General features: G+C 47.3%; 1 protein-coding gene across 4 annotated transcripts in view; it reads right to left on the bottom strand.

Moving 5' to 3' along the window:
• The window catches only part of LOC139542811 (IQ motif and SEC7 domain-containing protein 1-like), a 263,640-nt gene that overhangs the window by 122,296 nt on the left and 127,737 nt on the right, over positions 1-13,607 (bottom strand). The window contains exon 1 of one of the 4 annotated variants that reach the window (XM_071348663.1): positions 8,165-8,645. The exons of the other annotated variants lie outside the window; for them this stretch is intronic. Coding sequence (XP_071204764.1) covers positions 8,165-8,304 — 140 coding nt within the window. The 5' untranslated portion in view covers positions 8,305-8,645. Of the gene's footprint in view, positions 1-8,164; positions 8,646-13,607 lie in introns of those variants that run through there. 4 annotated transcript variants of the gene reach the window in all.

Raw genomic sequence — 13,607 nt, forward strand, 5'->3', positions numbered from 1 at the left:
GGCTAAGGGTTGTAGGGTAGATGTGAGGTGCTGGGCTAAGGGTTGTAGGGTAGATGTGAGGGGCTAAGGGTTGTAGGGTAGATGTGAGGGGCTAAGGGTTGTAGGGTAGATGTGAGGTGCTGGGCTAAGGGTTGTAGGGTAGATGTGAGGGGCTAAGGGTTGTAGGGTAGATGTGAGGTGCTGGGCTAAGGGTTGTAGGGTATATGTGAGGTGCTGGGCTAAGGGTTGTAGGGTAGATGTGAGGTGCTGGGCTAAGGGTTGTAGATGTGAGGTGCTGGGATAAGGGTTGTAGATGTGAGGTGCTGGGCTAAGGGTTGTAGGGTAGATGTGAGGTGCTGGACTAAGGGTTGTATGGTAGATGTAAGGTGCTGGGCTAAGGGTTGTAGGGTAGATGTGAGGTGCTGGACTAAGGGTTGTAGGGTAGATGTGAGGTGCTGGACTAAGGGTTGTATGGTAGATGTAAGGTGCTGGGCTAAGGGTTGTAGATGTAAGGTACTGGGATAAGGGTTGTAGGGTAGATGTGATGTGCTGGGCTAAGGGTTGTAGGGTTGTAGATGTGAGGTGCTGGGCTAAGGGTTGTAGGGTAGATGTGAGGTGCTGGGCTAAGGGTTGTAGATGTGAGGTGCTGGGATAAGGGTTGTAGATGTGAGGTGCTGGGCCAAGGGTTGTAGATGTGAGGTGCTGGGCTAAGGGTTGTAGATGTAAGGTACTGGGATAAGGGTTGTAGGGTAGATGTGATGTGCTGGGCTAAGGGTTGTAGGGTTGTAGATGTGAGGTGCTGGGCTAAGGGTTGTAGGGTAGATGTGAGGTGCTGGGCTAAGGGTTTTAGATGTGAGGTGCTGAGATAAGGGTTGTAGATGTGAGGTGCTGGGCTAAGGGTTGTAGATGTGAGGTGCTGGGATAAGGGTTGTAGATGTGAGGTGCTGGGATAAGGGTTGTAGATGTGATGTGCTGGGATAAGGGTTGTAGATGTGAGGTGCTGGACTAAGGGTTGTAGATGTGAGGTGCTGGGATAAGGGTTGTAGATGTGAGGTGCTGGGATAAGGGTTGTAGATGTGATGTGCTGGGATAAGGGTTGTAGATGTGAGGTGCTGGGATAAGGGTTGTATTTGTGAGGTGCTGGGATAAGGGTTGTAGATGTGATGTGCTGGGATAAGGGTTGTAGATGTGAGGTGCTGGGATAAGGGTTGTAGATGTGAGGTGCTGGGATAAGGGTTGTAGATGTGAGGTGCTGGACTAAGGGTTGTAGATGTGAGGTGCTGGGATAAGGGTTGTAGATGTGAGGTGCTGGGATAAGGGTTGTAGATGTGAGGTGCTGGGCTAAGGGTTGTAGATGTGAGGTGCTGGGCCAAGGGTTGTAGATGTGAGGTGCTGGGCCAAGGGTTGTAGATGTGAGGTGCTGGGATAAGGGTTGTAGATGTGATGTGCTGGACTAAGGGTTGTAGATGTGAGGTGCTGGACTAAGGGTTGTAGATGTGAGGTGCTGGACTAAGGGTTGTAGATGTGATGTGCTGGGATAAGGGTTGTAGATGTGAGGTGCTGGACTAAGGGTTGTAGATGTGAGGTGCTGGGCTAAGGGTTGTAGATGTAAGGTGCTGGGCTAAGGGTTGTAGATGTGAGGTGCTGGGATAAGGGTTGTAGATGTGAGGTGCTGGGATAAGGGTTGTAGATGTGAGGTGCTGGACTAAGGGTTGTAGATGTAAGGTGCTGGGATAAGGGTTGTAGATGTGAGGTGCTGGGATAAGGGTTGTAGATGTGAGGTGCTGGGATAAGGGTTGTAGATGTGAGGTGCTGGGATAAGGGTTGTAGATGTGAGGTGCTGGGATAAGGGTTGTAGATGTGAGGTGCTGGGCTAAGGGTTGTAGATGTGAGGTGCTGGGATAAGGGTTGTAGATGTGAGGTGCTGGACTAAGGGTTGTAGATGTAAGGTGCTGGGATAAGGGTTGTAGATGTGAGGTGCTGGGATAAGGGTTGTAGATGTGAGGTGCTGGGCTAAGGGTTGTAGATGTGAGGTGCTGGGCTAAGGGTTGTAGATGTGAGGTGCTGGGATAAGGGTTGTAGATGTGAGGTGCTGGGATAAGGGTTGTAGATGTGAGGTGCTGGACTAAGGGTTGTAGATGTGAGGTGCTGGGCTAAGGGTTGTAGATGTGAGGTGCTGGGATAAGGGTTGTAGATGTGAGGTGCTGGGATAAGGGTTGTAGATGTGAGGTGCTGGACTAAGGGTTGTAGATGTGAGGTGCTGGGCTAAGGGTTGTAGATGTGAGGTGCTGGGCTAAGGGTTGTAGATGTGAGGTGCTGGGATAAGGGTTGTAGATGTGAGGTGCTGGGCTAAGGGTTGTAGATGTGAGGTGCTGGGATAAGGGTTGTAGGGACATTTTAGGCTATGAGCGACCATACTAACAGCCTCCTGGTGCAGAGGGGTTTACTGATAGGAGTTTGACTACGTGCCCAGGAAGAAATATGTTGAAATACTCCAATCATATATTTCCCAAAATATCTCCATATAAAACAATATTGACTCGTCATGTAAAATAAACATAATGGATATACATTCTGGGTTGTCACGGTTCATTTGAATAATGTCGGACTCTCTGGAGGGATGTAGAGTAGCTGTAGTGTAGCCTAAAGGCTCAGGCATCGATGCAGGGATGCCCATACCCAGATATTATCTGGTAGATGGAATTGTGAAGCCGCTGTCCTGATGACGCCAGCGCTACGATAGGCAGAAAAACAACAGAGTGCGTCACCACCACCGCCAGGCACTGGCAGCACATTTCTCTGCTTTTAGCCTGAGTACACGGCAGCACACGGCACAGAGCTGGAACTGCAGAGTCAGGCAGCAGGACACAAGGCAGCATGACAGGCTGTTACCTACCGGCCTGCATAGCCACAGTCTGCATAACACATGCTGCCACTGCCAACGATTGGCTCAGATCAAATTCCATCCATCATTTCAGATGATAATATTAATAGACATTCTATTTCCATTTCAAGGAAGTATTTCCAATGAATAGGCCGATCATTCAATTCTTAGAAATTTGATGCACTTAATTGACTGAATTGAAATGGAATTTAACCACAGAGAGATACAAAGGAAAGATGAAAAGGATTTGACCCCCATGTTCATGCTGGCCATTATGTAAGACTGTGACTATGTAAATAATCCTGCTGTCACTGCTTGGCCAGGCAATACAGAGAGCATGCTGTCACATCTGATCTAGTCAGCACATGGGGCAGTAAGCAACAGCCCTGCAAGTCACTCACCACACACACACACACACGTGCGCGCTAATGCGCAGATACATTCTGCATGGTTGTACGAGCCTGTCTTCACAATAACACTGTCCCACTCTCTCACCCTTCCCTGAGCCACTGTCCCCTGGGCCATCAGAGAGAAGGGTAGAAGTAGAAATGGGCATAATGACAGAGTATATCACCCAATACTGTACAAATCCTGTTTTTTTCCCAGCTCTTGTGCCAAGTTGATTGTATGTAAACACTCTCTTGTCATCATACTGTATGTCATCAGTAGGGACCAGTCTCTGAGGATCATACTATATTAGATCATATCTCTGTATTACCACAGTCAGGTTCATATCTCTGTACACCACAGTCAGGTTCATATCTCTGTACTGCCACAGTCAGGTTCATATCTCTGTATTACCACAGTCAGGTTCATATCTCTGTACACCACAGTCAGGTTCATATCTCTGTACTGCCACAGTCAGGTTCATATCTCTGTATAACCACAGTCAGGTTCATATCTCTGTACACCACAGTCAGGTTCATATCTCTGTACACCACAGTCAGGTTCATATCTCTGTACTGCCACAGTCAGGTTCATATCTCTGTACTGCCACAGTCAGGTTCATATCTCTGTACTGCCACAGTCAGGTTCATATCTCTGTACTGCCACAGTCAGGTTCATATCTCTGTACTGCCACAGCCAGGTTCATATCTCTGTATTACCACAGTCAGGTTCATATCTCCGTACTGCCACAGTCAGGTTCATATCTCTATAATACCACCACAGTCAGGTTCATATCTCTGTACTGCCACAGTCAGGTTCATATCTGTATTACCACAGTCAGGTTCATATCTCTGTATTACCACAGTCAGGTTCATATCTCTGTATTACCACAGTCAGGTTCATATCTCTGTATTACCACAGTCAGGTTCATATCTCTGTACTGCCACAGTCAGGTTCATATCTCTGTATTACCACAGTCAGGTTCATATCTCTGTATTACCACAGTCAGGTTCATATCTCTGTATTACCACAGTCAGGTTCATATCTCTGTACTGCCACAGCCAGGTTCATATCTCTGTATTACCACAGTCAGGTTCATATCTCTGTATAACCACAGTCAGGTTCATATCTCTGTATTACCACAGTCAGGTTCATATCTCTGTATTACCACAGTCAGGTTCATATCTCTGTACTGCCACAGTCAGGTTCATATCTCTGTACTGCCACAGTCAGGTTCATATCTCTGTACTGCCACAGTCAGGTTCATATCTCTGTATTACCACAGTAAGGTTCATATCTCTGTATAACCACAGTCAGGTTCATATCTCTGTATTACCACAGTCAGGTTCATAGGGAAGTGATGACTATAGGTCTCCTTCATTCTGTGTAGTTGGATGGTGATGATCAGTATTTTCTCTGTAAAAGTAAAGATACCGTAATAGAAAAACAATCACCCAGTAAGTCACCTGTTTTTAAATCTATTTAAAAGGAAATGTTCACCCATTTTGAATGTTACAGTGCCTTCGGAAATTATTCAGACCCCTTGACTTTTTCCATATTTCCTTAGGTTACAGCCTTATTCTAAAATGTATCAAATATTTTTTCCCCCTCATCAATCTACACACAATACCCCGTAATAACAAAGCAACATTTTTTGTTGTTGAAATGTGTGCTAATGTATTAAAAATAAAAAACAAAAATATAACATTTACATAAGTATTCAGACCCTTTACTCAGTACTTTGTTGAAGCACCTTTGGCAGCAATTACAGCCTTGTGTCTTCTTGGGTATAACGCTACAAGCTTGGCACACCTGCATTTGGGGAGTTTCTCCCATTTTTCTCTGCAGAAAAATGATCGGGTTCAAGTCCAGGCTCTGGCTGGGCCACTCAAGGACATTCAGAGACTTGATCCGAAGCCACTCCTGCATTGCCTTGGCTGTGTGCTTAGGGTCGTTGTCCTTTTGGAAGGTGAACCTTCACACCAGTCTGAGGTTCTGAGCACTCTGGAGCAAGTTTTCATCAAGGATCTCTCTGTACTTTGCTCCGTTCATCTTTCCCTAGATCCTGACTAGTCTCCCAGTCCATGCTGCTGAAAAACAGCCACACAGCATGATGCTGCCACCACCATGCTTCACCGTAGGGATGGTGCCAGGTTTCCTCCAGACGCTTGGCATTCAGGCCAAGGAGTTCAATCTTGGTTTCAACAGACCAGAGAATCTTGTCCTTTAAGTGCCTGATGGCAAACTCCAAGCGGGCTGTCATGTGCCTTTTACTGAAGAGTGACTTCCGTCTGGCCACTCTACCATAAAGGCCTGATTGGTGGAGTGCTGCAGAGATGGTTGTCCTTCTGGAAGGTTCTCCCATCTCCACAGAGGAACACTAGAGCTCTGTCAGAGTGACCATTGGGTTCTTGGTCACCTCCCTGACTAAGGCCCTTCTCTCCTGATTACTCAGTTTGGCAGGGCGGCCAGCTCTAGGAAGAGTCTTGGTGGATTCAAACTTCTTCCATTTAAGAATGATGGTGGCCACTGTGTTCAATGCCGCAGAACGTTTTTGGTACCCTTCCCCAGATCTGTGCCTCGACACAATCCTGTCTTGGAGCTCTACTGACAATTCCTTCGACCTCATGGCTTGTTTTTTGCTCTGACATGCACAGTCAACTATGGTACCTTATATAGACAGGTGTGTGACTTTCCAAATCATGTCCAATCAATTGAATTTACCACTGGTGGATTCCAATCAAGTTGTAGAAACATCTCAAGTACGATCAATGGAAACAAGATGCACCTGTGCTCAATTTCTCATAGCAAAGGTTCTGAATACTTATGTAAATAAGGTATGTGTTTTTTATTTTTTATACATTTCCAAACATTTCTTAAAACCTGTTTTCACTTTGTCCGTATGGGGTATTGTGTGTAGATTGATGAGTACATTTTTTTTTTTAACGTAGCTGTAACGTAACAAAATGTGGAAAAAGGGAAGGGGTCTAAAATACTTTCTGAATGCACTGTAAGCTTGTTCAACTCCTACGTTTCTTAACAAAGTCAATGTAAACAAACAGTTTCAAAACATGGTTAAAAGGATCATTTTGATCTCATGGTCAGTTCTTGCATCCATTGGTCTGTCTAGGAATTTGAGAGGGGTTATTTTTCTGAAGCCCCATCTCTCAGCTGTTTACCAAAAGCAAGCGGCGGGGTATCCACGTTGTTATTGTTTGAATTTAAGATTAGCCCTTTAACCCTGACCCCCGTGTCACCTTGACTTCCTGACCTGCACTAATCTGGTCTCATTTAAAGGCGTCAGTCAGTCCATCAGTCTGTGTGCAGTGAAGTGGACTGCTACTGGAAGACTGGTGAAAGGACAGACAAGGAATCGGAGACAGATGGTGCTGCTGATTATGCAATGCTTATAACCATCCCAGTCAAGCAGAATAAAAACACACAGGTATTGGACTGTAGCAGTGGTGGCCTGCCTGGGGCTTATGACGTATTACTTTAATGCTGAAAAATACCACACAAAATGAAAGCATCACTGTGAAAAATCATGTGTTATAATATTGTAGGTACTGCAAAATGACTCTAGCTTTTGGGATTGTGAGTAACAAGACCAGATTGCCTGTGAAGGACTTGGCAGAGGCTATTGCATATTTTTTAATTGGACTGATCCCTATTTTCTGCACAAAATGATCACCCAGTGACGGGCCAATTCATATAACACATAATGATACCTGAGCAATACGCATCCACACACATGAAGATCTATCTGATAATCATTGTAAGTGCACACTAACCAATGCATCTTCGTTAGGTTGCATACCATCATAAAATGCAAAACAGGATAAACTGACAAAAATAGATTTTTACGTGATGATATCTCTTTTTTTCAGTCATATGAGCTCTGTGTGGAATCATGTTGGAACAAAGCGATGTTGGCGCAGGCACCTGCACCGAAACAACAATAGAAATTCAACCCCCCCACCCCTCCGGAAGAGAGAGGTTGGAGGTTCACTGTGTGATACAGGAATACAATACGATTCCTGTATCCTTTCACAAACAAAGACCTAATCAGAGATGACAAGGATTTATTCAGCTGAGATAGCAGCAACACTAAACTGGAGAGACAAGCATGAAGCATCCAAAACAGTGTTGAAGCGAACAACGACATCCCAAAAATAACATCCACTACAAGTACCAGCCGTATCCATAACACACACACACACACACACACACACACACACACACACACACACACACACACACACACACACACACACACACACACACACACACACCACGTCAGAGCTGGGAGGAAATCACGCACTACATAAGAGCCGTCATAGCATCAGCCAAAAATGAGTCATATTCTCCTTGTCAGTCATCAGCCACTCAAAACAACTCCCATGACAGGGTGATTTGAATCACAATGGAAACAATCTGACAGTATAACATCACAACAGTCTACCAAAAACCGTTCATCCTCCCTCATCACATCATACAGTGTCCATTTCAACAAAAAGCATAAAAAAATGATCATATAAATATTAACAGCCATGTTTACCACACACACATCTCTACCACACACACACAGACATCCCCCCACATGACCACCATTCCCCTTAGGGCAAGGGTTGTTAACTAACTAGAGCTCTGTCGGCAGAGCCACAAACTCATCCCATCTCTATTCTCCAGACATGACAGGATGAGAGGAGAGGACAGAGCAAGGTCTGCAAGCACCAGCTAGGTGACTCAGCACATGCACTGGAGACACTGCAATAACAAAGTGCCACAGTGCATCCCTGTCAATGAAGGATGGAAGGACCAGTGCCTGCCTGGTTGCATCAGCCCAGCCACAGCCACACCTCCATACAGCCCCATTCATACAGCATTAGGTTCACAGGGACTGCTACTACTCACATGTCATATAGCCGGTAGGACATGGCAGAGCTGGGTCTGTCCGGGTGAGCCCCGCCGCCGGGTGGTGTGCTGGACTCGCTGCGGGGACGCCTGGGGTCGGTGCTGCTCACCACGGCACGCCACACGCTTGGCTTGTCCATCCTCCTGGCTCGTCAATGGGACTTGACTCAACAGAGCAGAAGCGTGCGCACAGACTCATACACTCTCTCACATACACTCTCACTCTCAGTCACAAACAGCCAGCCAGAAAGAGCTCTGTGATGTAACGAGGCAGGTCCAAAAAGCAGGCAGGGGGTGTGTAGTGGTAGAGCAGGGCACAGTGAGGCTGGGAGGCTGCCTGTTTAACACTGATAAACAGCCTCCATTTAAACCCATGCTGGGTGATGATGGCTGAACACGTGCCGAGGCAGAGGAGACAGGGCTAGCCATCAAAAGCATGGGGATAACCTGCAGGAGCGAGAATTATATATTTATTGTCTCTAATACACACCGGATGTCATCCACATCCTCCCTACACCACCTCTCCTCTGCTCACGGTAGTACAGCCCGCAGCCGGGCCACCCGATTGGCTCCCTGGTCTCCATGGAAACAGGAGAATGTGTTGGAGGTAGGGCTCATAGTCTCTCTCTCTCTCCTCTCTCTCTCCCTCCTCTCTCTCCCTTTTCGTAGAATCAATGAGTTTCTTTCCGCTGCATCCCAAACTGATGAGGCTTTTAAGACTAATGAGGGATTGTGCAATTAGTTTGTCAGGTAAAGCCTGTTAATTAGACTATAGGAAGACAGGGCACCTGCTTCGTGGCTCTGGAGAGTGACGGCTGGGAAAAACACCTCATATGAGAGACAGAGAGAAGCCCTTTGAATTGACTTGAGCGAAAGAGGCAAATGATAACCAAAGGGCAGCCAGTGAGCAAAGCCTAGCCATATCAAAGGGCAGCCAGTGAGCACAGCCTAGCCATATCAAAGGGCAGCCAGTGAGCACAGCCTAGCCATATCAAAGGGCAGCCAGTGAGCACAGCCTAGCCATAACAAAGGGTAGCCAGTGAGCACAGCCTAGCCATATCAAAGCGCAGACAGAAAAAGCTGGCTGCCAAAAGAAGGCAGGCAGAGTGATCACTGCATTATGAAAGAACCAGACACAGAGCTGTACTTCCTCATTAAATGCACAAAATACACAACCATTAGAGAACAGTACTTCCCCACATTTTAATTTAAAATTCTAAGTTTCAAAAAGCGCTCTGATGAAGAAAAGCTACCAATCCTACTAGGAGAGGACATAGAAAGCTGTAGGTTGGCAGCACACTACATAACAACCTGCCACAAGATGACAGTTAGTGACAACTGCAATAGGATGAGGAAGAATGTGTATTATTTTATCGAGTCCATTATTTAATTTCACCCCCATATTAACATTGTTACTGGATCATTCTGTTGATTTCCATAACATGGTCATTTTCTATTGTTAATACTTATTAATGACTCTTTTTATAATGTATCATTGTGCTTTGGCACTATGTATCAATACTGTATGTCATGCCAATAAAGTACATTGAAATGTAATTGAGAGAGAGTGGAAGATAATGAAACATCTATGAGTGAAGACCCCGGGAATGAAAAAGGAGTGTATGTGCAATTCTTACAAGGCTGGTGATTTATGTTCTTTGTTCAACACAGGAAACAATTATCCATCAAATATTGAGGTTACACAGCCGTTGCATCATAGGGGAGGGTGGAAGAGCCCATTCAAAAAGATTCTTACATCTATAGGAATATCTGCAGTATATATTCTATACTCATTCATGTAATGATGGAAGTCTCATGCACAGCACATCCATTTCACAAATATGCCACCTCAATAATGCAAGCGACACACACATCAAAGTGTTGTCTATTAAATCTGCTCTTGGGGCAAAATGGGTCTATACTTACCAAACCGCATACAATAGCAGGCTGGGGACTAGGGAGGGCTAGGGACTAGGGAGGGCTGGGGACTAGGGAGGGCTGGGGACTAGGGAGGGCTGGGGACTAGGGAGGGCTGGGGACTAGGGAGGGCTGGGGAGCCTCGACAGGGGTATTATTGTTAGACCCCCTCTAACTCCTCTACCCCATCCAGCTAATCCACCCCCCCCTCTAACTCCTCCACTCCCCCCTCTAACTCCTCCACTCCCCCCTACAACTCCTCCACTCCCCCCTACAACTCCTCCACTCCCCCCTACAACTCCTCCACTCCCCCCTACAACTCCTCCACTCCCCCCTACAACTCCTCCACTCCCCCCTACAACTCCTCCACTCCCCCCTACAACTCCTCCACTCCCCCCTACAACTCCTCCACTCCCCCCTACAACTCCTCCACTCCCCCCTACAACTCCTCCACTCCCCCCTACAACTCCTCCACTCCCCCCTACAACTCCTCCACTCCCCCCTACAACTCCTCCACTCCCCCCTACAACTCCTCTACTCCCCCCTACAACTCCTCTACTCCCCCCTACAACTCCTCTACTCCCCCCTACAACTCCTCTACTCCCCCTACAACTCCTCCACTCCCCCCTACAACTCCTCCACTCCCCCCTACAACTCCTCCACTCCCCCCTACAACTCCTCTACTCCCCCCTACAACTCCTCTACTCCCCCCTACAACTCCTCTACTCCCCCCTACAACTCCTCTACTCCCCCCTACAACTCCTCTACTCCCCCCTACAACTCCTCTACAACTCCTCTACTCCCCCCTACAACTCCTCTACTCCCCCCTACAACTCCTCTACTCCCCCCCATAACTCATCTACTCCCCCCCATAACTCCTCTACTCCCCCCTATAACTCCTCTACTCCCCCCTATAACTCCTCTACTCCCCCTATAACTCCTCTACTCCCCCTATAACTCCTCTACTCCCCCTATAACTCCCCCTATAACTCCTCTACTCACCCCCATAACTCCTCTACTCACCCCCATAACTCCTCTACTCACCCCCATAACTCCTCTACTCCCCCCTATAACTCCTCTACACCCCTATAACTCATCTACTCCCCCCTATAACTCATCTACTCCCCCCTATAACTCATCTACTCCCCCCTATAACTCATCTACTCCCCCCTATAACTCATCTACTCCCCCCTATAACTCCTCTACTCACCCCCATAACTCCTCTACTCCCCCCTATAACTCCTCTACTCCCCCCTATAACTCATCTACTCCCCCCTATAACTCATCTACTCCCCCCTATAACTCATCTACTCCCCCCTATAACTCATCTACTCCCCCCTATAACTCATCTACTCCCCCCTATAACTCCTCTACTCACCCCCATAACTCCTCTACTCCCCCCTATAACTCCTCTACTCCCCCCTATAACTCCTCTACTCCCCCCTATAACTCATCTACTCCCCCCTATAACTCATCTACTCCCCCCTATAACTCATCTACTCCCCCCTATAACTCATCTACTCCCCCCTATAACTCATCTACTCCCCCCTATAACTCCTCTACTCCCCCTATAACTCCTCTACTCCCCCCTATAACTCCTCTACACCCCTATAACTCCTCTACTCCCCCTATAACTCCTCTACTCCCCCCTATAACTCATCTACTCCCCCCTATAACTCCTCTACACCCCTATAACTCCTCTACTCCCCCTATAACTCCTCTACTCCCCCTATAACTCCTCTACTCCCCCCTATAACTCCTCTACTCCCCCCTATAACTCATCTACTCCCTCCTATAACTCATCTACTCCCCCCCTATAACTCATCTACTCCCCCCTATAACTCATCTACTCCCCCCTATAACTCATCTACTCCCCCCTATAACTCATCTACTCCCCCCTATAACTCATCTACTCCCCCCTATAACTCCTCTACTCACCCCCATAACTCCTCTACTCCCCCCTATAACTCCTCTACTCCCCCCTATAACTCATCTACTCCCCCCTATAACTCATCTACTCCCCCCTATAACTCATCTACTCCCCCCTATAACTCATCTACTCCCCCCTATAACTCCTCTACTCCCCCTATAACTCCTCTACTCCCCCCTATAACTCCTCTACACCCCTATAACTCCTCTACTCCCCCTATAACTCCTCTACTCCCCCCTATAACTCATCTACTCCCCCCTATAACTCCTCTACACCCCTATAACTCCTCTACTCCCCCTATAACTCCTCTACTCCCCCCTATAACTCCTCTACTCCCCCCTATAACTCATCTACTCCCTCCTATAACTCATCTACTCCCCCCCTATAACTCATCTACTCCCCCCTATAACTCATCTACTCCCCCTATAACTCATCTACTCCCCCCTATAACTCATTTACTCCCCCCTATAACTCCTCTACACCCCTATAACTCCTCTACTCCCCCTATAACTCCTCTACTCCCCCCTATAACTCATCTACTCCCCCCTATAACTCCTCTACACCCCTATAACTCCTCTACTCCCCCTATAACTCCTCTACTCCCCCCTATAACTCCTCTACTCCCCCCTATAACTCATCTACTCCCTCCTATAACTCATCTACTCCCCCCCTATAACTCATCTACTCCCCCCTATAACTCATCTACTCCCCCTATAACTCATCTACTCCCCCCTATAACTCATTTACTCCCCCCTATAACTCCTCTACTCCCCCTATAACTCCTCTACTCCCCCCTATAACTCCTCTACTCCCCCCTATAACTCCTCTACTCCCCCCTATAACTCCTCTACACCCCTATAACTCCTCTACTCCCCCTATAACTCCTCTACTCCCCCCTATAACTCCTCTACTCCCCTATAACTCCTCTACTCCCCCTATAACTCCTCTACTCCCCCCTATAACTCCTCTACTCACCCCCATAACTCCTCTACTCCCCCCTATAACTCCTCTACTCCCCCTATAACTCCTCTACTCCCCCCTATAACTCCTCTACTCCCCCCTATAACTCCTCTACTCCCCCTATAACTCCTCTACACCCCTATAACTCATCTACTCCCCCCTATAACTCATCTACTCCCCCTATAACTCATCTACTCCCCCTATAACTCCTCTACTCACCCCTATAACTCCTCTACTCACCCCCATAACTCCTCTACTCACCCCCATAACTCCTCTACTCCCCCCTATAACTCATCTACTCCCCCCTATAACTCCTCTACTCCCCCCTATAACTCCTCTACTCCCCCCCATAACTCCTCTACTCCCCTCTATAACTCCTCTACTCCCCCTATAACTCCTCTACTCCCCCTATAACTCCTCTACTCCCCCCTATAACTCCTCTACACCCCTATAACTCCTCTACTCCCCCTATAACTCCTCTACTCCCCCCTATAACTCATCTACTCCCCCCTATAACTCCTCTACACCCCTATAACTCCTCTACTCCCCCTATAACTCCTCTACTCCCCCTATAACTCCTCTACTCCCCCCTATAACTTATCTACTCCCCCCTATAACTCATCTACTCCCCCCCTA

The sequence above is a fragment of the Salvelinus alpinus genome, chromosome 17 (assembly GCF_045679555.1).
Source record: "Salvelinus alpinus chromosome 17, SLU_Salpinus.1, whole genome shotgun sequence".
In the NCBI taxonomy this organism is placed as follows: Eukaryota; Metazoa; Chordata; class Actinopteri; order Salmoniformes; family Salmonidae; genus Salvelinus; species Salvelinus alpinus.